Source organism: Lygodium microphyllum, chromosome 5, assembly GCF_053477565.2.
Source record: "Lygodium microphyllum isolate KBCC chromosome 5, Lygodium_microphyllum_v1.1.10, whole genome shotgun sequence".
NCBI lineage: Eukaryota > Viridiplantae > Streptophyta > Polypodiopsida > Schizaeales > Lygodiaceae > Lygodium > Lygodium microphyllum.
Genome location: NC_141139.1, coordinates 94,278,092 through 94,305,919, shown reverse-complemented (window position 1 = coordinate 94,305,919; position 27,828 = coordinate 94,278,092). Strand labels below are relative to the sequence as shown.

Genomic DNA, 27,828 nt, shown 5'->3' with positions numbered 1-27,828 from the left:
GTTGATGCCACCTGATGCTAGAAAGCTGTTGCCTAATCCTTGAAGATTGTCGTCCAACTGCTTGGGGGTGCAAACGGGCAATGGATCACCTGTTCGAGTAGTAAACATATTAAATGCAGGTTGAAAATTTGAGTTTTGGAAATTTGGGCTGCTCGTTCATGATGAAAACCTGCTCATTTGCAGGAAATCTCTAGAGACTGTCCTCACTTAGGCGATGATACTATGTGAGGGTGCACAATGAAAGAGAAACACGAACATAGAGAGAAGCACACAAGAGAGAGAGAGAGAGAGAGAGAGAGAGAGAGAGAGAGAGAGAGAGAGAGAGAGAGAGAGAGAGAGAGAGAGAGAGCAGAAGATGAGGGAAGAATACTGCACTGATTGAAGAAAAATGTTGATATGATGATGATGGATTGATTAGTCCCTACATGTAGCCCAAAGCAATAGTGAGGGCACCAAATTAGGCTGATGATGATGGCAGCACCAAGCACAGAGAGTTGGAGTTTGCATCTGCAAAGGGGAAGACTGAAAATTGAAGAGCGTGTGTGTTTGCCAAGTGGGGGGTTGGCTATAGATAGTCTTAAATGTTCAAATTTGGCCAACTTGCATCAGTGGAGGCCATAAATGCTGGTTGACCAGCAATAAATGTTAGTCACAGAGAAAGAAATGCCAGAAAAAATAGGGGACACCTCGGAAAAATCCTAGATGACAAAGACAATGTCTAGTGGGTGTAGGCAGATTGTGGAAAGTAGTAATTGGCCTAGGAATGCACATAGGAAGCCGACAAATAAAGAAAATGCACCTAAACTACTAGAGCTCCTGTCTCCGTTAGACTCTGACAGGATCTTACAACTAGGAGATGACAGATTGACATGACTAACACAAGGAGGCTAACAGGTACTATGCATGCTAATTAGAAATTACATCTTGTGCATAGTGATGTTTGTGGGCCCATGCGTGTCAAATCCATCAAAGGATAGTTGTACTTTGTTACACCTTCATTGAAAACATGACTCATCATTGTTGGGTATATGCTTTGAAGCATAAATCCAGAGTGTTTTTATGCTTTAAAACTTTCTTGGCCTTGGCTGAAAATGGCAATGAATGCAAGCTGATTACACTGCGTACCGATCGGGGTGGGGAATATATGTCACGGGAGTTCAACTTCTCCTTGGCTGAAAGGGGCATTGTCCATCAATGTACAATGCCTTGCACACCTCGATAAAACAATGCGGTTGAAAGAAAAAATCGCATTTTGATGGAAACGACATGTTACATGTGGTCACATAATAAGCTATCCCCAAAGTTTTGGCTTGGTGCTATCATGTGTGCAGTGTATGTGCTGAATCACAGCTCACCAATTAAAGCATTAACTGATTGTGCGCCTTATGAGGCTTGGAATGGTCGGAAACTAGTGGTGTCACATGTCTGTCTCTTTGGTGGTTTGGTATATGCTATAGTGCCACAACCACGGAGACATAAATTGGAAGACAAGGCTATCAAATGCATCTTTATTGGTTATAGTGCAGAAAGAGTACCAACCCTCCACCAATAAATTTTTTGTTAGTAGAGATGTGGTATTTGTTGAACATGCTGGTCAGTCCTTAGTGGACTGCAAAAATCAGCCCAATGTGGGGCCTATGAACATGTTTGACAGTTTGTGGCCTTTATTTTAGCAAGGTGAACCTGATTTTCGTCAATTTCAGCAACTATTGAGGGTTTACAGCAGCAAAATCAGCAGCAAACACTTTTTGAATAGTAGCCTGATTTTCAGCCTATTGATCAAGGCATTGCTGATTATGAAGTGGCCGATGAGAGGGCTGCTATTTGGGAAGTGACTAGATGGTTGTTAGAAACATTATGGGACAGCAAACAGCCCGTTCCTCTTCTCGGTAGAATTAGAGTAGCCACTCGCTATGCTTAGGGTAACTTGGTTGCACAAGCACTTGTAGCTATTGCATGCAATGAAGAACTTGTTTCTTTTACATGATGCTTTACAAAACGAACATTGGATGGTAACGATGCAATCGGAGTTAAACTCTATTGATAAAAATGGCACATGGAAGTTATTTGACTTGTGTGCTGGTAAGCATGCTATAGGCACTAAGTGGGTTTACTAATTAAAACGTGGATCTAATGGTAGCATTGATCACTACAAGGCATGTCTTGTTGCCAAGGGGTATGCCCAACAATATGGGATTGACTATGATGAGACATTTGCACCCATTTTACGTATGACAACCATTCGAAGTATCATTGCTTTGGCTGCTCATTATGATTGGCATGTGCATCAGTTGGATGTGAAGACTACTTTTTTAAATGGCGATCCTCATGAGGAGATTTAAGTCACTCAACCTCTTGGCTTTGTTATAAAAGGGTTAGAAAGTAAAGTGTGCCGTTTGAATAAGGCCCTCTATTATTTAAAGTAGGCACCTAAGGCATGGTATGAAAAGATACATGCATACTTGAATGCTCTTGGCTTCAGTGATTCACACACTGAGAGCACATTTTATGTTTGCAAAGATGGGGATAGCCTCTTGATTCTCATTCTTTATGTGGATGATATGCTGTTGTGACTGGACCTCATGAGACACATATTTCAGCTTTAAAAGTTGAGTTGCAGCATGCTTTTGATGTGACAGATCTTGGCTACTTGCTCTACTATTTGTAGTCTACTGTAGTTGAGGGGGGCATTACTTTGTAGCAATCTTAGTATATTGGGCAACTTCTTGAGCACTTTCAAATGCAAGACTGTAAGTCTATCTCTACTCCCATTGAGATAGGTCACGAGTTTACACTTAAGGAAGCATGATAACCTTTTGATGGTTCTCTTTATTAGCAGGTTGTTGGCTGTTTATTGTACTTGTGTAATACAGTGCTAGATATTTAGTTTGGGGTCTCTCAGTTGGCATGCTTTATGCACAACCTTGGTACTACACATTGGCAAGTAGTTAAACGTGTCTTTTTTTATCTCAAAGACACTCAAATATTGAGCCTTTTCTATCCTAAAGGCACTACTTTTTGCTTGCATGCATTTACAAACAGTGATTGGGTTGGTTGTTTTAACACAAGGGTGTTTCCACTAGTGGCAATTATTTTATGCTTGGTGATTCATGCATTTCTTGGCTGAGCAAGTAGTCTATAGTGGCCATATCTAGCTGTGAAGCTAAATACAGGGCAACATTTATAGCTACATTGGAATGTGTATGGCTTAGATGCCTTTTGGTTGATGTTACTGTGGGACAATAGTGACCTACTCCTATCTATACTGACAGTTATAGAGTGCCATGGCAGTTGCGAGAAATTTAGTTTTTCATACTTGCACTAAGTATATTGAGGTGCATTATCATTATATCAGAGAGAGGCTTCATGTAGGGGAGATTGACTTGGTTTATGTTTTCACACAGGACAACTTGGCTGATGTGAAAGCTCTCTATAGAGAGAAGTTCGAAGCCTTTCGCAAGGATCTTGGTTTGATATTGTTTGGGGATTGATTTACCTATTCCTTGTATACACTCATATCGTTTACTTGAGGGGATTTATTATACTTGTTGTGTTTCTCCTAAGTTTTGGTGCGAACACTTCCTTATCTCATAGACACTTTTAAAGAAGGGTTTTTTCCCTGTGTGAATATCCGTCAATGGGTGTGGTACTTAGTACCACAAGGATTCTACTTTCATACGTTCTCACATAGTTGATGCGACCTTTTAGCACTCTCTTCTCTCTTGCTGTTCACTTGTTCATTGTGAGTGTGTATGAAGATGCGTACATTGCTGAACCCTAACCTAACAACACTCTCTAGCTCATTATCTCTGCCTTGATCCTTCAGACACAAGAGTTCGAGGTTTGTTGCATTAAGCTGTTGAGCTAAAATTACATTAGGGTGACTTAAACAACCTCAAAACAATGCTTAATTACTGAAGAACCTTCTTTTTTAAAAATAAAAAACACGATCTTAGAGAGTTATTGTGTCCCACATGCCAAACCCTAATTTGGGTGCTTTAAACTTGGGATAAATTGGCATGCAATGCACCACTCTCCCTTAATCTCCTTTTTGTAGGTTTTGTATCTTTGTTGCCCAAATCCCATTCACGGAGGACATTGCGGTTAGAGTTTCTTATCGTAGTCCGAATCTATTTGACGCATGATTCCAGCTTCTTCCACCTATCATCTATCTCTTGGAGCTGTCGTCATCATCAGGATGCTTGGGTTTGTTGTTGTTAGAGCCGTCACACATTGTCGCCATCATTTGCATCCAATTGCCATCAGGAGTTGTGACCATTATCATCCTGCTTGCGTTTGCATTCAATCTCTCTCCTCCAGTAGTCATCATCAGCATATGCATTGTTGCCATCCGTTTTCACTTGTCATCCAACATTAGTCAGCTTGCATTTGCCTGTTGTGCACAGTCGCCAGGTTTTCTCTTTCCTTTGCAATTTGCGTCTGTTGTATATTCTCTTTCCTATTGCTTGTTTGCATCAGATCCAGCCTCTTTAGCTACGTTTATTGTTGTTCGATACATAGATGCTGCTTTGTTGCGTTTCAGGATCCGTTCGGAGTACGATACACTCTCTAGCTCATAACCTTTGTCTTGATCTCAAAGATACGAGAGTTTGAGATTCAGTATTCACTATTCACTGCATAGTGTGTTTGCTGCATGAGCACTATATATTCAGTAGTCATTTACTTTATCATTCATTGTGTTTACTATCTCTAAGTTACCCTAAACTTAGCTGTGTTTTGTGTTTATCAGTTTGTGCTTTGACATATGATTGGTTTTGTGTTTTCTACGTTTAGAGCATTTCTTCATATGGTATCAGAGCTAGGTACTCCTTGAGAAACTTTGGCCTTTGATCGGAAAGCTCATTCGCAAAAGTAAAAACAACAGAAGAGTCGGATGACTTTGAATGCATTCACATAATTGCTCGTCTCCACAACCAAACATGGACAAAAACGATTAGAAGTAGGTCTCCTAGCTTGCTACTGCCCAATCTGATATGGACAGAGAACCATTGGACTACTGTGGTGTCCATAGATCATATCAGATTTCTGCCATTGAGTATGATCTCATCCTTATGTATAGGGCTCAACAAGAGGTTGAAGATAAGCTTGAGTTATCTCCTTACCTCTTCTATTAAGTGCACCACATTTACCACCACACACTACATTAGGGAGTTCTGCACATTTATGCATAGACTTTAGGACCTCTACATATGTGTTTTCGGGTGGTGTATGTGTGACGGAGTCTTGACCTTCCACACACTCACTTCACACTTTTGGGTTATTCCTTTGGGAGTGTCTTCTAGACATAGTTGAGTGTGGATTGTTTGGTATGGTAGTTTGCCTCTATGGCTCTACCTAGTGGACCATCCAGTCATTATGTTCTGCCGCTACCGACATTTAGACAGGGCTATCGTGTCGCAATGCTTCCATCTCCACCTATGATACCATATGGACCGGACCTATGGCAGTTTCTCTACCTCTGCATTAATTGGCACTCATTGGACATCAATAGCCTATTTTTGCTTATCCACCATTACCTCCTCCTCTCTTATCCATTGCCACCACCACCATCTTATCCTCCACACTACCCCACCTATCCATCTTCACAGACATCTCATGATTCTAGCTCCTTATTTGCCAAGTATGCTTTAATGACAAGACTTATTTCAAGGGGTCAAACTACACCACTTGGTCTAATTTGATGAGGCGTGTCTTAGACTCTCAGAACCCATGGGATTTAGTGTAGGGGTTGGAACCCCAACCTGATCCTACACTTGTTCCATACGAGGTCATCCACTCATGGAAGGCTCGTAACACCTCTGCTATTGTTGTGAGCTTATGCAGGGCTTATTGCTTGAGTTTCATTCTTAGCTTCGGCATTTTGACTTAGCATCCGAGCGTTGGGGGTTTGATCAACCGCTGTGTGGCTCGGGAAAAAACCTGCTGCATCAACTTGGATCATGAGCTCCAAAACTTCAAAATCACAAGCTAGGATGACTTGAAAGTTAATTTGATTGAGTATTGGTGTTTCCTCGTTGAGTTCGCAACCATTGGAGCTCCTAAGTCCTCTGACGGTCAGGTTATGCTGTTCCTTAACAAGTTGCCATGAAAATGTTTCCATTTTGTGCAGCAAGTGATTTCACAGCCTTAGATGTCCACATTTTATAAGTTTGAGTGTCAACTATTGCATTATGCAGGGTTGTTCAATCAATTTCACAACACATCCTCAATAGAGAGGGCACTCCTTGCAACTTCTGAGAAGGGCATCATGGCAAGGGCAAACAACATTGAAATCAAAATCAAAATTAGAACAAGGCTAGTGAATTCCAAGGAATCACACAGTCAACTTTCAAACCTAGATGACAGAATGTATCTAAGAAGAATCGGCTGGCCATTATGATGATGAGTGTTGATCCAAGGCAAGAGGCATACAACCAAAATCCAAAAAAAAATTAGACCTTCACACCCTCATCGAGTAACACCCAACAGATGAAGCAAGGTGGTAGCAACCCCCAGTAGGGGTAGTGTGAGGCCAGACCTACACTGTCACCAGTCAACCATTAGAGTCGGTGAATTACTCAAGTCCAAAGGGTTGTCTTATTGGCCTGCAAAGGCCTATATTGTCTCCTTAGAGCCGTCAAATGTGAATCTCGTTCATATCTGCGAGTTGCCTCTTGACGAGGTGACTGCAGAGGCCCACTCATTACAACCAAGTACATTAGCACATGTTTGGCTTGTTAATAGTGGAGCTACCTATCACATGATTTCTATAGAGGAAATTTTCATTTTCCGACAACACTAATTACAGCAAGTATAAAATTCACAAAAGCTGAAAATGTACACTTTACCACTTCAATCTTGGATATTGGACATTTGGTTGGTTCCAAAACTAGCGCCCCTTGTGGTATTTCTTTATCTTATATTGCAAATGGAAGAAGTACAACTGAGATTCTTTGATCTCCTAAGCTAATCTAAGTGCCCCTTGTTGTCAAAATTGACCAGTAAGCCTCCAAACCAATTTGCCCCTTGGTTTGCTTGGGAATTGGCCTTCACCGTGCTCCTTGAAAGACAAATTCAGCCCTAAATCTGATTTTGACTGGTTGGCCTCTTGAATCTCTCTGAAATTCCTCAATTTTAGCTGCAGGAATTCAAGTCCTAGGCCCTCAATTTTGAGCAAGCATTCCAAGGTGGCTGTCAAAACCCTCATTTTTATTGTAAATTAGGATTTACAGTAGAGATTGACGGAAATCTCTTCCTTTGATGGCTCAAATTGCTAGAAAATGTCCAGATAACTTGAGGATTGTACTCATTGCATCCTTGGGGTCCTTGGCCTGTTACCATGAAATAACTGTCATCTGCATCACATGTACTAAACAGCCTTGCGCATTTAATTAATATCTTAATGGGATGTTATTGGCAAGATTAGAGCATCTCAAAATTTCATGTCTCCGTGATAGCAATCGGAAGAGTTCTCATAGAAAACAACTCCTTGATTAAGATTCAGACCTACGATTGCGTGAGTTTTCACACTAACTAGGGTCCAGATCTAGCTTTGCCGGATAGTGTTTATCATGTCGCTCAACTTAGGGTGAATTTGTTGTTTGTTCAGTACTTTGTCAATTGGGGCGAGCAGTTTTCTTCATAACGACCACAGTCGAGATTCTAGATACTGAGATTGGTTTAGTGATTGCTTGCGGCAAGGCACAACCTAATGGCCTTTATCTCACGATCCATTTTCTTTCCAAGCCAATTGTCGATGATTCAGAGTTACATTGCTTCCAAGCCTTGGCTACCATAGGGGAGTCCATGGACTTTGAGCGTCTTTGGCATTTTCACTTAGGCCATCTTAGCTGTGACCCTCTTTATGAGCTGTCGTGTCATGGGATGATTGAGAACTTGCCACGCCTAAAACTATCTCAAGAGGTTGTAAAGCATGTCAGCTAGGTAAGCAACATCATACATCCTTTTCTCAGCAGTCTACCACTCGTGCTGAGGAACCCCTTAGGCTCATTTATGTAGATCTTTGTGGTCCCACATCCATTGCCGCCTTGAATGGCGCGCTGTACTTCTTTTTGATAGTGGATGATTTCTTTAGGTACATATGGGTGTTCTTCCTAAAGTAAAGCTAGATGCCTTCACTTATTTTAGTGCTTGGGTGCTGCTGACTCATAACCAGATTGGTTGTCATGTGGATACTATGATGAGTGATACTGGTGGCAAGTTTACCTCCCACGAGTTTTCAGAGTTTCTGTAGGAGCAGAGCATTGGATGCTAGCTCATCTCTACCAATTGTCATGCACAAAATGGAGTCGTAGAGCATAGGAACCGGACAGTCATGAATATGACACACACTATGTTGTTCGTAACAGAGCTCCCTAAGCACCTTTGGATTGGGGCTGTTAATACTTCGATGTGCATCCTTAACCGATGTCCCATTGCGGCGATCCCTAAAAAAACTTCGTGCAAGGTGTTTTTTGACACTTGGCCCGTTGTTTCTTACTTCAGAGTCTTCAGTAGTCTCATGTATACGTGCACTCCCAGTGACAAGATAGGAAAGCTCACCCCTCGAGTAGATATCTTGGTCTTTGTGAGCTATTATTTCGAAGCAAAAGCCTATAGTTCGTTCAATCCTCAGGCGAACAAGGTGATTGTTAGGAGGGATGTCGTCTTTGACAAGAGAGACATTGTGCAATCTTTTGAATTGGACTCAGCATTCTCACCTTCGCTCCTCACATTATATAAGATCGTGCCTTTTGAGCCGGGTCTATTGCGCGCTTTTGATCTTCTTGCAACTATTTCAGCTCCCAAGCCTTCTCCGTGAGACCCGTTATCTTGTTGGTACCAGTAAACCATACAGGATTCGGGGATCCTTCCTCTGGATTTTCCTTTGGAGGGTCCTAGAAGGTCTGCCTGGCTCGCCTCTCAGGCTTTGTATGCATTGTTGCTTATAGCTAATTACATTGCACATTTTGAGCTGAACAATTGGCAGGAGGGTCTCCAGGACCCTTTATACCGTGAGGCCATGGAGAAGGAACTGGATAGTATTGATCGAAATGGGACTTGGACCTTGGTGGATCATCCTTTGTCATAGGCCATCAGGACTAAGAGGTAAGAGCTGGGGAAGACTTCAACTTGTAGGTGCCATCCTCCTTATACCCTGCAAAGAGAACCTTTCTCAATCCACGATCAAGGACGCGAACAATATTACTGTCAAACTCCACCAAGAGACCAAGAGCACAAATCTTATGGACCGAAAGCAAATGATATCCCAAGTCTGGCACATGCAACACCTCGGAAGTGTGGGTACCACCACATCCATCTGGAATAAGTTGCATCTCACCCTGTGCAACAATAGACACAGAAGAGCTATCTCCAATGAGAATCTGCCCACGTGAAGGTCGCAAATGGGCAACACCATTGGAAGGAGGAGTCATGTGCCGTGAGGCACCACTGTTCACAATCCACTCTCGGGCCTGGGGAGCTGTCATCGCAGCATCAGAAGTCTTCAATGTAGAGCCCTTAATGACTGCTAAGTGTAGAAAGGCAGCTGATGAGGGTACAGCCACCACTCCAGAATCCTTCGTGTCCTTCGTCTTGGTGTCCTTTTTGTCTTTGTCGGGGCAATCCTTCTTCTAGTGACCGGTCTTACCACAAATATGGCAAGTCGATTCCTTCTCCTTGTCCTTCTTGGATTTGTTATGCTCCTTCTTTTGGTCCTTCCCCTTCTTCTGAGAGGCTTGATCAACCAAAGCCTCTGATTTGGAAGCATTTTGTCCCTTCAATTGTTCCTCTTGGTCCAAGACCATAGGAACCAACTCTTCCCATTGAAGAGTCGACTCCCGCCCTGATGCAATAAGGGTGGAATAAAAGGTACCGAATCGTGGTGGCAACTGGGATAGTAAAGTGATCCCCATGTCTTTGGAGGAAATAGGCTTCCCCTCATTTTGAACCTGCATCTGAAGCTGCCGAAGCTTGTTGATGTGTTCCCGAAGCGAAGAAGACTTATTCATGGACAAAGTCCGCATTTGCACCTCCAAAGAAACCCTCTTCATCAAGGTCATCCGGTTGAGCTCCAGCCATATCTCTCGAGCCACCGTCAAGTGCTCGATGTGAGCTATCACGGCTGTAGTGCAAGACAGAAATAGAAAAGATCGAATCCTGGCATTTAGTTTGTCCCAATGAGGCTGAGCCTTGGTCAACTCTGCACGAGCATTGGAAGAGAGTTTGGACTTATCCCTCACCGAGGGTCTGTTAATCTCCTCCATCACCAGTTCCGCCAAATCATAAGACTCCAAAATGGCCAACATCATCACCCACTAGATGCGATAATTGTCACCATCAAGCTTTTGATCCGATGGAAGAGCTGGTAGGACACACACCTTCCTGTCCATTCTCGCCTGGAACTCCAAATTAGTCTCTGTAGACATGTTAACTTGCAATACTTGCATAAATGCAAAATCAGCCCCCTCTGACTGTGTAAATGCAGCCTTCTAGGGTTGGTTCCTCCGCTGCCCAAACCTTCTTCACCCCCCGGAGGCGATGAAAAAGTAAAATCTGCAATGGAAGGCCTCAAACGCAGCCTTCCTCCCCTTCAAACAGCAATAACCTGCAGCAAATTCACCGATTAGACTCCTTTTCCGCATGCCCACGCTTGCTTCAGCCTTGATCCGATGCGCAGCCCTCCCGCTCGCCCTCGAATCCTGGAAACACAGCCTTATATCGCGCTGAAATCTCCTCTTCAGATAGGTTCTGCCCTCAGACAGTCCATGTTCACCGCTCTGATACCATGTCAGAGTGCAGCGATGCGGAAGCGTAGGACAAAGACTAAGAGATAGTGAACACAGAGAGGAGAGAGAGAGAGAAAAGGAGACAGTGTAAATGCAGAAAATTTGCAGTGTAGTATGCTGTATAAGAGTGCAGAAATATACACAGGGGCAGAGGAAATATCTGCGTATGTCTCCTGGAGGACAAAGGATTCCATATCAACTCGTGCTTTCTTCTGGAGATCTCTTCCCCACATCAGGGCGCAACTCCTCGTCAGGTCTACCCCCAACATTGTCCACGACTGAGCCCAATATTGCGTGGTTTCCACTTGATGACCTCGATCTCCGTCAGCCCGAGCACAGCCTGTCTCAGCCACAGATCTCAAGTCCAGAATCTGAAGTGAATAGATGCTGAAGTGTGCCACAAACCGGCTATAAATAGCAAAAAAAAAAAAGGAAATAACTGCACCAGGTCGGCTGCATTAAATGCAGCCGACTGCAGTAAACTGGTTGACTGTGCAGTCCAACTAGATAGAATTGCTGTCCGACTACCCAGTGCCACGTGGCATCCTGCCGTACTGCTGACGTGTCCTCTACACCGACATGATTGTAAAAGAGGGCTTAAACAAGTGAACAATTTTCTTGTGAGAGCATTGTCCAAGTAGCACCATTGCATCATATTTTGCATGAGTATGATAAGTTTCATCTTTCTTTGCATTATCCCATGCATTGATATTCTATTCATGTAAACATGCATTTGTGCGTATTTATCCCTTTTCGGTCGCCCTTGGAGTGGTTGACTCTGGATTCACTATACTCGTGGCATTGCACATGGTAGTCTCCAAAGGCACTTTTTCCCTATGCTTGTACGTTGGCTTTGATTGTCTTGCTTACTTTCATGTTGTCGTGCTAGTCTCTCCACACATTCTCTATACGATTGACATACACACACCCTTAGGTAATCCCTAAGCACTTATTATAGTAGTGTGTGGGATTGTTTTACTTGTTTTATGAAGGTAGTGAGGCTATCATCCTTATTTCCTATACTTTGAGATATTGCGACTTAATGGGACAAACACTGTGTAACCAGCCTTCCTCCTTGAATAGGGCGGTGAATGACTTGATTAAGCACTATTTACAGCAATTAACAAATTCCCAAAACTGAAATGCACACTTTACCATATAATCTTGGACATTGGACACCCTGTTGGCCCTAAAATTAGCGTCCCTTTCGGTATTTATTTAACTTAATTGAAGAAGAAGTTGATGTACAATGGGATTCTCTTAATCCCTTTCGGTATTCCAATTTCCCTTGCTGTCCAAAATGACTAGCAAGTCTTCAATCTGATTTGCCCCCTGATTCCGACAATCAATTGGTCTTCACCCGCTTTGATGGAGATGGAAAATGCCCCAAATTCAATGATTCATTGGTCCCTCCACTTGAATAGGCTAAAAATAGCTTTAGCCTTGTTGAATCCAAGTCTTGGAGCTTTCAATTTCTTGCACGCTTTCCAAGGCTGTTGCTAAACTCTAATTTTTGTTATAGATTAGGGTTTACAATAGAGAAAGCCTCTAGTGATCTCAATGCTGTAATCTTCATAACAAGGTTGTAGAAAGGTTGGGAGATGAGAGAGAATAGTGAGGAGAGAAAATTCAAACTTTCTTCGCGAAGAACTGAAGAAAATTTGTCATTTACTGCTTCTGCCCTATCTTAATAACTTGCAAATGCAAAGAACTGAAGAAAATGAATCATTTACTACTGCTGCCTTGTCTCAACAGCCTGTAGATGTTGTCGCATGTTGTTGATTGGTCTTCTCCTGTCCCTGGCTGCTTCAGAAGGTCCTCTAATGGCTGCAAATCAGATCAGTAGCATCTTCTCCCTCTCTCTTGTAGGCTGAATATACTAAAAATGCCTCTCTCCAGTCTCTAAGGACGTTTTTTAAGTCTTGCATGGGCATTTTTGACAAGTGGCAGCCTTCCCAAATGGTTTTTCCAGCATTATCCATAATTAAATATTAATTTTCAATCTTTAAATACTGAAAATTAATCTAATAATTATTTTGTTGCCTTGAAAAATAATTTGATTGGCCAATAATTAATTTGGCTAGGCAACTTTCATTCTCGAGTGTCTTTGCGCTATCTTTGACCATCAGATTGGTGTTAGGTACTATTAAAAGCCACTTTCCTAGTGTCACCAACTGAAACTTATGGCCAAATGAATGACCTAGGCCAACAACTAGCACCAGATACCACCAAGTACCGGTGTGGCATAACTTATAGTAACTTTTGCCTTTAACATCCCGTGATTTCCTCGGGTCTCAGGCTTGTAAATTTACTCTAACCCCAGTTATACCTCACATGTGCAATATTTACTTAACCATGTGATTAAAAATTAATCCACATGTTAAGTGAGGTTTCAAAAATACATGTCTTCATGACAGCCCTCCCCCTTAAAATCCTTGCAATCGTCCTCGATTGCACTACCAAATGCATCAAAAGCAAAATAGTGGATTGGAATTTCCACAAGGCATCATAGTTAACACAACATTGTGCACTGTTGCTCAACCATTCCATATGCCCAGCACATGTTGAAAATTACCAACCAATCATAACATAACATAAGACTCACAAAGAATCTCAAAAACATTGCCAGATTATCATATGACATGTCTATTTCTCATGAGCTCAATTCATTTGGCAAAAGCAAACCATAGCATAGCATAACCAAGCATAAACCATGGCTAAAACATCAACGGCATCATAACATATGCTGTTGTCCTTGGAACCGGATGTAAACCATTGAAAACTGAGCATAATCTGATCATAAACTGATCACTTGTTGATTTGAGAAACTGATCACAAACTGCGGCAAATGTGACTCCAAACTGATCACAAACTCATTGCAAAAAGTGACTAGCAATCAATGCAAAAATTGATGCGAAGCTGATCCCAAAAGTAACCATAAATGGTTCTTAGGCTGATAAAAAACTAAGTTGAAACTGATTGGAATTCGTCTCAAAATTAAGGTAAAATTCATGCCAAATTGATTAAAAGTTGATGCAAAAGTATAGTTCCAGTGCCTAGGTGAAACTCATACTTATTTGCATATATCTCACAGTGACTAGTACACTAAGTAGTGACCTCATGGCAAACATATTGTTAGCGCAATACCTTGGATGCATGCTGAATATATCCAAGGTCCACTATATATGAGAGCTGTCCATAACTGGAGGAGTGGAAGTGCTACCTCCCCCTTGATCATCAAGCAATATTCCAGACCCTTGCTCTGCTGAACCTGATGGATCCCGAACTAAAGTTAACTCTAACTGAAAGGCATTTAGGTAAAGCCGCAACAAGTGAGGATGGTCTGTCGAGTCATCCTTTTCCATCCATTTGGCATCCATTGGTGAATAATTCTAAAATTTCACCAATTATCTCATGGAAACTTTACCTTTGACTTTTTTTTCCCTTATATGCCAAAATCTGCTCAAGTATCAAAATCTCATCCAGCTCAATCTCACGCTGAATTTTAGTAGACATATTCTTTGGCGCATCACCATGAAAATGTAGAGTTGAAGCGGAAGTAGATAAAGAGAGCTGAAAGCAGGCATATTAATCGAGGAGCTCAATGACCTTGAGCTGAACAGTGTTGAGCAGTGAGATAGAGTGAGAGTGAGTCGATGGATAGGTGTGTACTAGTGTGGTACACAAAGAATTAAAAAATGTATTTATACTTAGGGTACGGTACACTTACATCCGCTAGGGTGAGTTCACATGTGTGAAGTAATATATACATGGGAGAGCGCGTAAAGGGCCTTTACACCCAACAACCTCCCACTTAAAGGTCCGAAGCGAACCTTTAACGAACCTTTGACCAACAAGTCTAATGCAATGCTTATGTGGAGCCTTTGCAAGACTTTTGGTGAGAACATCTGCAAGGTTATCCTGTGATTTGATCTTAGTCAGGGTGACTAGACCATCATCCAGAACTTGTCTGATAAAATGATACCAAACATCAATATGTTTGGTACGTGCATGAAACATGGCATTCTTATCGAGGCATACACTATCACATCTAAGTACAGGTGTTTTGGTGGGCAGCCCAAAATCCTTGACCAAACGACCAAGCCAAACTGCTTCTTTTGCAGCTTCAGTGGCTGAAATATATTCAGCCTCAGTGGTAGAGAGTGCTATTATTTTTTGCAATCTAGAGCACTTGAAGCATCCAAAACTCAAAAGACTCCTACTCAGCAGTGAATTTGCTGCAAATTTCACTGTTCGGTCTCAAAACGACTCAAAATATATCACCAATGTGAAAAGCTAGAAAATTTCTGCAGTGAATCTGCTCCAATTGCATACATACATCTTCCCGAGCGTCAAGCATGGGCTAATGTTGCGAAAATTTCACGATTTCTGCAAAAGCCCTGAATTTCGAGGTGCAAGAGTGCACAATTTTCAAGAAATTGGCTCAACCAAGCAAAAATTTTACTTGCACTTGAGAATTCCCGAAATTTCTGACGCCTGTGGACTCAATGTCTGCAATTTATGGTTCAGAAGTCTTTGAAATATATGTCAGGCCCCAAATTTGGGAAAAGCCCCAAATTTTATGGAGCAAATTGACACAGATTCGTGCTCTGTGCTTGCTCACATGAACACCCGCATGAGGGGAAATAAATCAGATTGAAGATGAATATTGGGGCCGTTGACGTGCCCGTCGATTGTGCGGCTGCGTGACTTGTTCGTCGTCTGTGCAGTCCGACCTCCAGTCACCCAACACGATGTAGTTGCCCGTCATGCGGCAGTCTTCAATTGCGTAGCAGTTGCCTGTTGACAGTCTGCTTGCCTGTGCCTATCGCGAAGGTGTCTCCTGTCATTTGCGACTGGTTCCCCTCACCTATGATTGCTTCCTCTCACCTGTAGCTGCGGCTCTCACCTACACCTGTCGACGACTGTGAATGCTGGCTATTGCCTGCACCTATCGACTGTTGAGTGCTGCCTGTGCCTATCAACTACAAGTGTTGCGAGTCACATCTACCAGCTTGGATTGTCGAGCTCTGATACTAGATTGTAGAGTTGAAGTGGAAGTAGATAGAGAAAGAGAGCTAAAAGCATGCACATTAATCGAGGAGCTCAATGACCTTTAGCTGAACATTGTTGAACAGTGGGATAGAGTGAGAGTGAGTCAACGGATAGGTGTGTATCAGTGTGGTAGACACAAAGAATAAAATAATGTATTTATACTTAGGATACGGTACACTTACACCCGCTAGGGTGAGTTTACATGTGTGAAGTAATATATACACGGGAGAGCGCGTAAAGGGCCTTTACACCCAATAGAAAGAGCCTCAGCAAACTGACATGAAAGGCATTGTGTATTGGCCAATGTGGAGGTAATTTCAGTCGATATGCCTTATCGCTGATCTTCTCCAACACGTGGAAGGGCTCATAGTGTCTCATACTGAATTTCAGATACAATCTTTCTCTTCCTTTCATCTTTTTTAGCCTTGCCTTTTCAAAATACAGCAATACATAATCACCCTCTGCAAACTGTAAAGCACGTTTATGGCAATCAGCTGCCCTCTTTTGCTTTTCTTGCGATCTTTGAAGTGCATATTTTATCTTTGCATAGGCTACATCCTAGTTTTCCACGTAACGATCAGCCTCAAAGATCTTATCCTTAGTTTGCAGATTCTTGCCACACTCAACCACCTCAAATGGAGCTTTGACCATAGAACTATGCACTGTGTTGTTGTAAGCAATTCAACCAAGGGCAGATATGCTCCCACTGTGTCTTGTGGTCTGAAACATAGCACCTCAAAAGATCTAACACTGTGGAATTTGCTTCCTTAGATTGACCATCTGTCTGCGGATAGAAGGATGATGAGAATTTCAGTGTGGTATCCTACCCCTTCCAAAATAAACAAGTCATCCGGGGGTCTTGATCACTAATGATCGATGCTGGCATACCATGATACTTAAAGATGTGTTGCAATGAGAAATGTATATTCAGTAGTCATTCACTTCCATCTTTCATTGTGGTCACTGTCTCTTGAGTTACCCTAACCCTAATTGTGTTCTGTGTTTATCAATTTGTGCTTTGTCGTATGATTTGTTTTGTTTTATCTGCGTTTAGAGCATTTCTTCACATAAGCATCATATTCTATTCCAATTCATTTATTTCATGATTCAATGTATTCATTGTCTTTGAGTTACTCTAATCCTAATTGTGTTCAGTTATCAGCTTGTGCTTTGTCGTATGATTGTGTTTGAGTTAGTGTGTTAGAGTATTTCTTTGCATGGGCAATTTGCATTTATTATGGGTGGTCCATTGTTGATTTGTGCTAGCATTATTTTATTGGTTTTTTACTAGTCAGCTAGTATATTTTTGGCCTCTTGGAGTAGGTTAGCTAAATTTGGCCATTTATGGCTATTTATAGCCCTTCCCACACTTGGCTGGTCATTCATAGGTTTTCCTTTGCAGGTTTCAGCACTCTTTGACATGCAAGGAGTCATCAGTCTTTCGGTGCTGCCTTTCGTCACCATCCTAATCGGATGCCCTCACTGACGCCTTGGATTGTGTGCAGGGAAGGACTGATCAGTTTTCTTTCGTATTCAACTTTCATTCAGCTCAATGCAGATTTTCTCCTTTCATTTTTTTCTTTCATTGCAGTCTTTGTTCTGTTCTCTGTCCATGTTCGTGTTTCCTCTTTTGTTGTGCACACTCACATGGTATCTGTGTTCCCTTCTAGTTGGAGAAGGATTTTTTGCATTGTTTAGGCCTTCTACAAAGTGTGGGGGGCAACTACAACTTCCTTTTGCAAGGTATAGTTGATTTACCCTCCGTTTGAGCATCTCAACACCAAAACACAAATTTTATTGTGAGTTTGTAGGTTTTAAAGAGTTATTGATTACAACTAGTTCAATGCTTTTGATAACTCTGATGCAGAGATCATTTAGTCTTTTGCCAATATGTGGCCACATTAGTCAAACCATTGTGAAGAGCGACGCGAAGATCAATATTCAGAGCCTCGTTCTCGCTCTTATAGATCGAGAAGCTCAGAGCCCCTTTCGTCCTCCCACTGCTCTACATCTTTCACATCAAGGCTTGTACTATAGGCCCTCGCCTAGCCATGATGACTTCCTTTGTTCAAATGCACGTGCTTTGTTCTCTCCCCAAAGAAGACCAGCTCGATGGTGTGAACTACTTTCTTTGGTTCCACAAAGTGGAGTGTATTCTTGATACCTTCGACTTGTGGGAGTTTGTTAGTACTTGAATTCCCTACCCAATGGAGGATTCCACATTGGTTCTACAATGGATCAAGTAGCCCTTTGGGATTGGCTCAATTATAGAGTGTGATCTTTTCTCTTTATGAGTCTGTAGGATAGTGTCCTTGTGCATGTGCGCAAACTTTGGATTGCAGTGGAGGTATGGATGAAGCTCTCTTCTCTGTACCATCAGAAGACCTTTGTCCACTATGTTACCGTAGAGAAGAAACTTTGAATGCTTTCTGTTGATGATTCCCTTTCTATGTAAGATCATATTAACAAGATGGAGGATATGTAGGATGAGCTTGCATCTCTTTGGTGGGATGATCTCATTAGAGGACATGGTGATGATTCTCATTACTTATCATTTGCTAAGTATGATGTCTTTTATATTAGCTTGCTTGTGTCCAGGGTTCAGGAGACTTCTATGGGAAGAGCTAGCTCCACTTGTTTTGGAGCACAAAGAGTGACTCAAGGAGATTGGTATTAGTTGATTGAGGCTTGCTAAGCCTTTCTTGTAGGCTCGAGGAGGGGGCAACAAGAAGGGCAAGAAGGCCAAGAACAAGAAGAAGAAGCATGCTATACATTCGAAGTCTTCCTCTGTCTCTGACATAAATTCAGACGAGCCTAAATGCCCACACTATGGGAAGGGCACTCATGTCGAGGAGAAGTGTTGGAAGAAATATCCTTACCTTTGCCAAGACTAAAGGATGGAATTAAAAAATCTAAGCCTTCCTCTACTTCTATACTAGTTGCTACATATAAGTTCATGTTCCTTCACATCCATGAGATGGAGGAGCCTTCTTTAGTGGTTGTCTTGTCTTTAGAGAGGGGCCTTCGCTCATTGATAGTGGTTCTTCATATCATATGACTTGTGGAGAAGATTTACTATAGGATCTTTTTCCATCTGGGGGTATGGTCACTATTGGCAATATTTGTTCGGTGCCTACTAGTGGTGTTGGCACTTTGTTGCCGTTGCTTGATTATCCATTCGACTCCATTTCAGAAGTTCTACATGTTTCGGACTTCGGCTTCCAAGTTTCCACTCCTTTGCGTTCACGGCCTTACTAAACTCGGTACCTAGGTTGTTTTCATTGAGCATGCTATTGTTGAGGATTCTTCTTTAGGAGCCATTTTAACGATAGGTTGGTAGGAGAGAGGACTTTACATGCTCCATTCCCCTTTCATTGTAGGGTCCTCTGAGGTAGTCTTTCATAGCCTCACCCGTTCTAGATTGTGCATCATCTATCCCATAGATTCCATCCCATTAACTATCATCTTCTCTAGTAGTTACCTCGTACCTCTCATCTCTTTCAGAGGGGAACTATAACGGTGATACGACTGTGGATTTCTTAGCCCCCTGTGTTTTAAAGGGGGATTCTCAAGATTGTGAGGAGCTTCTTCATCAACGGACTTATTTAGCATTGACACTTCTTTTACCAAATTGTCACCCTTGGATTCATTCTATCTTCTATTATGAGGTTTCAGAGGGGAACTATAACGGTGATACGACTGTGGATTTCTTAGCCTCCTGTGTTTTAAAGCGGGATTCTCAAGATTGTGAGGAGCTTCTTCATGGACGGACTTATTTAGCATTGACACTTCTTTTATCAAATTGCCACCCTTGGATTCATTCTATCTTCTATTATGAGGATATGCATTTTTGAAGCTTCACTTAATATGTGGATTAATTTTTAATCACATGGTTAAGTAAATGTTGTACATGTGAGGTGCAACTGGGGTTAAGAGTAAATTTACGAGCCCGAGACTCGAGAAAATCATGGGATATCAAAGGCAAAAGTTGCTATAAGTTATGGTTGCACATGCACTTGTTAGTATTTGGTGCCAGTTGTTGGCCTAGGTCATTCATTTGGCCATAAGTGTGAGTTGGTGACACTAGAGAAGTGTTTAGTGGTACCTAATGCCAAATCTAATGGTCAAAGATGGTGCAAAGACACTCGGGAATTGAATTTGCCTAGCCAATCTAATTATTGGCCAGTCAAATGATTTTTGGGCATCGAAATGATTATTAAATTAAATTTCAGTATTTAAAGACTGAAAATTAATATTTAAGTATGGACAATACTAGAAAACCGTTTGGAAAGGTTGTCATTGCCCATGAAGGCTGGTAGGAGGCTGAAGAAGAAGAAAGTGGAGAGCTGTTGGAGCTGTTTGGGATTGTTTTTCCTCCATTTTCCAGCAAGAAAGAGCAGGTTGGTTACAGGCGACAGCTTCTGGGGACCCCTAAAATGTAGTCGACAACATCTAGGCGGTTAGCAGCAACATTTATTGCAAGCGACAGTAAGGAGAGGGTTCCCAACAGTAGGTGACAGCATCTATAGGCTATTGAGAGAGGGGAGTAGTAATAAATAACTGATTTTTCTCAGTTCTTTGCGAAGAAAGTTTGAATTTTCTCTCTCCTCAACATTCTCTCTCATTTCCTAGCCTTTGTACAACCTTGCTCCAAAGATTACGGCATTGAGATCATTTGAGGCTGAGAAATTTCAGATTTCTCTACTGTAAACCCTAATCTACAGCAGAAATTAGGGTTTAGCAGCAACCTCTGGAAGCATGCCAAAATCAAAAGCTCCAAGGCTTGGATTCAATAGGGTTGAAGCCATTTTCAGTCAAATTCAAGTGAGGAACCAACAAATCAATGAAGTTAGGGCATTATCCATCTCCATCAAAGCGGGTAAAGGCCAACCAACTACCTGAATCAAGGGACAAATCAGATTAAAGACTTGCTAGTCATTTTGGACCGCAAGGGTAGTTGGAATACCGAAAGAGGTTGGGAAAATCCCATTATACATCAACTTTTTCTTCAATTAAGTTAAAGAAATACCGTAAGGGGCGTCAATTTTGGGGCCATTATCCAAGATTGTGAGTTAATTTGCATTTCTCAGTTTTGTAATAAATGTTGCTGCTATAACTACGTTGTAATCATGGAATTACTATCCATCCACAGAAGGAAGGTCGGTTTCATCTTCTTTGGCTTTCAGCCGTATCCAAGATCTAAGAGGGGGTGTTAGCAGTCATGTATGTCTTGCACAGTCATCTTTTGCTTATGAGTCTTAGTTTGAGTCAACAGACGGGGACATTAGGAGCTTTGACACTCAATCTATCATGTGTTTTGATGAAGAAGGCAACTCTTTTAAGAGGATGCATTTATTTTTCAATTTGATCTAGGTGTGTTCACATTGGCTGAGGTTTATTTCAGTGGCTAGTGAGGTGGGCAGCCTACATTTATTATGGTCGGCCTGTTGTTTTTTTACGTCAGCATTATTTTATTACTTTTATGTTGGTCGTTTTAGAATTTTCCAATTTTATGGGTAGTGCCCAATGTTTTAGTTAGTTAGTTTGCAGCGTGAACATAACTACATTAATAAGTTGTGTCACTACTTCTAGAGTTAGTTGTAGAGCTAGCTAAGTTGAGTTTAAGCTAGGGGTTTGGTCTACCCTAGACCTAAGATTGCACTTTCACTCTTATCACTTTTAGTTCAGTATGTACAATCTCTCGTTTTCAGCTCACACACACACACACACACACACACACACACACACACACACACACACACACACACACAAAACACATACTCTCTCTCTTCCCATTTCCAACATTTGTATTAGAGCTAAACATGCATTTCTTGCCACTGCTTAACCAATGCCACCCATGCGAAGTCCACTTAGCCAACAAAGGAAGAGGAACTGTTGTTTTGGAGTAGGTCCTGCTGTTGTTTTCAGCGTGCATACAGTCCCATACACAGTCTTGCATGCAGCCTTGCACACACATCCTCTCTCAGCCTTGCTCATGATATTCTCACCCCTGCTTGCCATTTTCTTTACTTGGCTTGTCATTTTCTTAGCCTTGCAGCCATTTCCTGTAGATCTGAAAAAAAATACAGAAACTCTAATTTTCTAAATTTGGGGGTTTTTGAAAATTTTTGCAATTTCTCATTCATCTCGTTCATCTTATGCACAATTTGAAAGAAATTTTCAATTTCTTACACTTTGTGCCAAGAAATTTGGGAGTTTTCGATCGACTTTCCCAATTTCTAAAATTTCTTGAAACTTCTTCGAGAAAATGTGGGGCTTTTGTCCGGTTCAAGCTCTTGTGCGTAATTCTCCACGGAAGTTGCCAAGATTGCACAATTTCTTTGACATGGGTGTGATAAATTTAGGGCTTTTTTGATATTTGCATCTAACACACATCCTAAGGTGCCCTAAAGTTGTTGGTTGCCGTGGACACGTATCCCGAGACGACACTCCAGATTTTCTAAGCTACAAGTACAAATCTCTAATATTTTTGACAATTTCTTCATTGAGATTTGGGGCTTTTGTGTGGCATGCATCCCAAAGCACAAGATAGGCGGTGCAACAACATTATATTGTTGTCTGTGTAACATTGGGTGGAGAAATTTCTGTAAATTTAAAAATTGCAGTGAAAAATTGGTGGTTTTGAGCATTAACTTGCTAGATTTTATGTTGGGCACTCATACTTAGACTTATGCAATTGTACAACACTAAATTGCTGTAAATTACCTGTTTGGTGTTATTTATGCAATTTGGGCATGTTTTTAAAGAAGAGAGAGAGTTTTGACAGTATTGCACTTGCTTTAGTATCTCATGTTGGGATTTCGGTACTCAGTTGAGCACACTTCACACTTCAGCTTGCGAGTGTTTGACTGCTCGATTTTTACATGAATTGTAGCAATCTCAAATCTCGAAACACAAGATTAGAGCAACATTTTGGGAGTCCTCATAGAAGAAGACAAGCTAGGTGGCACCGATTATCCTCTATGGAGTTTTACAGTGCACAATCTTCTCATTGCAAAGGATCTCTGGGATTATGTTACAGGTGATTTACCAAGAATCGGTGAGCTTGCTTCTCACACACCTTAGCGTGGTCCTAGAGGACAGCCAATTGTTCTTGTTGTTGGTCTAGTTGCTGCCCCGACTCCTCCTACAACAAATCAAAGGATATGGGACTCCAAAGATGCACATGCTTTGTTAGTGATTGGCTTATGAGTGAGGAGAGCCATCATACTCATATACGCTCATGCAAGACCTCCAAAGCAACGTGGGATATTTTGGAGTGCATGTTTCCAGTTCATAATGAAGTTTGAATCTCCTATTTACGGAGAGAATTGACTAATGCACATATGGATGAGGGTGACAGCATGATTGATCACCTCATACACTTGCAGGATATCTGTGAGTAGTTATTGAACATTGATGAGGTTATTTTGGATGCAGAATTGGTGAATGTGATTTTGAACTCACTCTCGAGTCTTATCTTGGTTTCCACGCCTGACTGGGTTTTTTCTTTTTTGGGGATTTGAGCAGCTTCTTACTTTTGTGGAGTTGGAAGGCCTCTTATTACAAGAGGAACAAACTCGGAGAAATGTTGCTATGAAGTCAGGGGATGTTGCCATGCTCTCTAAATACAAGGGCAAGGGCAAAGTGAAGAAATTTGTAAAAAATCAGCAATATATAGCAATCAAACAAGGCTGCCCAAGACATAGAGAAGATAAAGAAAAAGAGGAAATGCCACTACTGCATGAATCTGGGATATTATATTGATGAATGCAGGAAAAGATTAACCAAGGAGAAGAAAAAGGACTCTAGTTTGGCTATTTAGGAGAGATTCACCACTCGGTCTTCTGAGAGGGATGCTGCAACCAATTTTGTAGAGGAGGACTATACTTTCTTAACATGTAGTTATGACATATCCATGGTTGATAGTGCACTTAATGGTGCTGAAACGCAACATTCACCACTTGGTCTTCTAAGAGGGATGGTACAACCAACTTTGTAGAGGACTATGCTTTCTTAACGTGTAGTTATGACATATCCATGGTTGATAGTACATTTAATGGTGTTGAAACACAACATTCTTGGTATTTTGACAGTGGGGCGTCTAGGCACATCACTTCATGGAAGTGTTTGTCCACATCTTTGCATTCAGCGGCCAGCCCTTGCAGGGAAGTGTATTACATGTGCTAATAACAACATTTATGATGTATGTGGCATTGGTTCAGTGTTTGTGCCTGGTATCACAAAGAACATATTGCTCATTTCAGCTTTTAATAAGCATGGATTTCAGATTGTCTTTGAGCATAAGTGCATTGGTAGAGACAGAGAGATGGACTATGCTTTTCAATTGTTAGGTACCTTATACAAGGGTTTATTTTTGTTGGACACATATGAGCGGAGTTCTCATGATGCTCTAGCAGCTAGTACTCTTATGCGCGTTATGCAGAATGCGAAGCTTTGGCATGCTCGCTATGGTCACATAAGCTTTGGCAATCTCATGACTCTTTAGAGATATCAAATGGTAGATGCTTTGCCTACTTTGGATACTCCATCTCCCCATGCTTGTTAAGGTTGCATTCTTGGAAAAATGCACTTATTTTCTTTTAAAAGGGATGGTGTAGGGCGCGTTGTCCAAAAATTGTAGCTCATATACTTTGATGTGTGTGGTTCTATGAGGAGGATCTATAAACTAAAGCGCAAGTCTGATGGTACTATAGACAAGTACAAAGCATGTTTGGTAGCCGAGGGATATGTATAGAAAAAGGAAAGTGATTATGAGGAGACATTTGCTCTTAGATCCTGTATGAATACAGTTAGGTGTGCTATCGCAATGGCTGCAAATAATGGATGGAAGGTACATTGGTTGGACATTAAGACGACATTCTTGAATGGTGACTTACATGAGGATGCTTATGTATCAAAACCTCTAGGGTTTGTGGTAAAAGGCAAAGAGCACATGGTTTGCAAGTTGCATAAAGCTTTTTATGGTTTAAAACAAGCTCCTCGTGCATGGTATGCTAAGATTGATACTTATTTTGCCAGCATTGGGTTCACAAATAGTCCAACTATGTCCACTCTCTACACTAAGAATGAAGGTGGAGACCTACTGGTTATCATTCTATATTTAGATGATATGTTTCTCACTGAAGTAAAAGAGCATAAAATTGCAAATTTCAAGGCTGAACTGAAATATACTTTTGCTATGTCAGATATGGGCTATTTACATTACTATTTGGGGATTCAATTAACCCAAAATCAGCATGGCATCATCATGTTTAATCACAATATGTGGATAAGCTTTTACATAGGTTTAACATGCAAGATTACAAGCCTATGTGCACTCCTATGGAGCCAACACTCAAGCTCTCCATACATGATGGTAAAGAGATGTATGATGTTGCAATTTATGGCCATGCTGTTGGTTGTCTTATTTCTCTTTGCAACACACTTTCTGACATACAGTATGCAATATTTTAGGTGAGTAGGTTTATGCATAGCCCATGAATAGTCAATTGGCGAGCTGTCAAGTGGATCTTGAGATATTTACAAGGTACTCAGCCATATGCTTTAGTATTTCCCGGGGGGGGAGGGGGGGGGAGACTTGCACTTACAAGCTTACAACAATTCAAATTGGGTTGGTGATTCAGACATTGGGTATTCTAGTAGTGGACACTGCCTTTCTAGGTTGTTCATGCATTTCGTGGCTAAGTATGAAACAACCTACAATGGCTGCCTCGTCTTGTGAGGCTAAGTACAAGGCAACCTTCATTGCAACAATGGAATGTGTATGACTGCGTAGATTGTTGGCTGATCTACAGATTTATTTGGAGGGTCGTACACTCGGTCTTTCTGATAGTTACAGTGCTATTGTAGTGGTAGGGAATCTTGTGTTTCAGGTACATTACTATTATGTCAGAGAGAGATGCTATGCAGGAGAGATTAGTTTGATGTATGTCCCTACATAGGAAAATTGTTGTAGACATTTTCACCAAAGCACTTCCTTGTGAGAAGTTGGAGGCTTTTCGAAAGTCCTCCAACTTGCTATCCTTTGGTGATTGATCTTTTGGTACTTCTACCACATTGGCGCTACAGGGGGTGTTAGAATTCGCCAATTCTATGGGCAATGTGTTTTGGTTGGTTGGCTTGTAGTGTGAACACAACTACATTAATAAGTTGTGTCACCACTTCTAGAGTTGATTCTAGAGTTGGCTAACTGGAGTTAAGTTAGGGGTTCGGTCTACCTTAGGCCTAAGGTTGTACTCTATGACTTTTAGTTCAGCAAGTACAATCTATTGTTTTCAGCTCACATTGTCTACTCTCTCTCTCTCTCTCTCTCTCTCTCTCTCTCTCTCTCTCTCCATTTCCAACAGGTTAGCCAACATATTTTGGGCCGCTTGGAGTAGGTTGACTAGATTTGTTTGTTTATGGCTATTTATAACCCTTCCCCACACTTGGCTGGTCATTCACAGGTCTTCCTTTGCAGGTTTCAGCACAATCCAACATACAAGGACTCTTCTCCATCCTCCGGTGCTGCCTTCCATCATCGGCCTAATCGATGCCCTCACTGATGCCTTGGGCTGTGTGCAGGGACTGTTCAGTCCTCTTTTATATTCAGCTTTCATTCAGTTACAGTGCAGATTTCTACTTCCATTCTCTTCTTTCATTGCAGTGTTTCTCTTCCCTTCTCTCTCCATGTGTGTGTTTCTTCTTTTGTCGTGCACTCTCACAAGACAATCATATGTACAACCTCTAAACTTTTGGCTGTTTTAAATTTTTTTTCCCAAACATATAAAGTAATGCTAATGAATTTCTGCATATGAAAGTGTGACTCGAGTTTTTGTATGTTCATGATTTGTTGATGAATCAATTCTAGAATTCTAGTTGTATACTCTTCCAATGCACGTTTCATTTTGCAGATTCCATTTTTTGCCCTATTCAAGCTATGGCAGTTAGTATTGTACCCTTTTATCTTCCAAAGCTCACCGGTAAGTGATGGGGCCATTCATGCATGCATTAAGTTTCACATCTCATTTTATATTTGGGAAATTGGTGAAGAAAGTTTTTGGACCTGAACAAGCTGCTTGCACACGCTTATCAGGAGGAAGTGGAAGATGAAAAATCAAGAAAGAAAAGGGAGAAAATGGAGAAGAAAGCTGGAAGGGCCAAGATGATAAGAACAAGGAATAGATGAAAGGGATTACTAACAGGCTGATTCTTTTGGAAAGGGTATACCAGGTGCTAAGTTGATCTCCTATGAAGAATGCTTGAAAGAAGAAATCCTTATTTCTGTATCGAGTTGATGTTGTATCCTTCTATCACAAGGCTGAAATTTGAAAGAAGTTTGGATGTCACATAACCTTTGATAAGAAGAGCGCCAGGTCTTATAAGGCCCAGCTGGAGGGATAGTCTTGTTTCTATGCTCCTGATCTATATGAGTTTAAATAGTGGGCAATGGTGGAATTGTGATGTATGAGCTGGCTGCTTGATTCAATGCAGCAGGGGAGGCAATTCACAATACTTGCTTGAATGTTAAATATTGTGATGTTTTGCTTATTAGTGCAGCTTTGTAACATGGACTGCTTCTGGAGGAGGATGCTTGCATGAAATTTCATGCAGGAATGTAGCAGCTGCAGTCAAATGTTCTGTTACTTGTCTAAGCTTTTCTGACAATTTTAACAAATTTGCTTCCCAAATCTTGTAGCGTTTGAAATATTGTTTTTGTATTGCAGTGTATTTTGTTTGTCTATAAGCATGAAGTTATAGTAGTAGGTCAAAGTGGATTTGCAAAAGAAAACCAAACGTCAAACTATAAGAATAGGTTATGACGTGTCTTCTCATCTCACTATCATCTCAAAATAGCAATGTAGGAGCATGGCTTTACTGAACGTTAATGGGCTAAGCAATGGGTCGATGCTTAGGGAAATCTTGTAACAAGAGGCCATGGTATCTTAGTAGATACACATCATCCTTGATGTGCTATACAAGT

General features: G+C 41.4%; 1 protein-coding gene across 4 annotated transcripts in view; it reads left to right on the top strand.

The window, feature by feature from the left end:
* Nucleotides 1–27,535, top strand: part of LOC148036147 (transmembrane protein (DUF788)) — a 49,336-nt gene extending 21,801 nt beyond the window's left edge. Inside the window, exons 4-7 of one of the 4 annotated variants that reach the window (XR_015690917.1) lie at nt 17,245–17,585; nt 26,326–26,467; nt 26,759–26,827; nt 26,941–27,007. Coding sequence is in view for 1 of the 4 variants with exons in the window: in XM_087678153.1 (XP_087534279.1) it covers nt 26,759–26,827; nt 26,941–27,033 (162 nt within the window). In the remaining 3 variants the exon portion in view is untranslated. Of the gene's footprint in view, nt 1–17,244; nt 17,586–26,325; nt 26,468–26,758; nt 26,828–26,940 lie in introns of all 4 variants that reach the window. The other 3 variants (XR_015690919.1, XR_015690918.1, XM_087678153.1) reach the window with 3 other exon arrangements.
* Nucleotides 27,536–27,828: the final 293 nt, after the last annotated feature.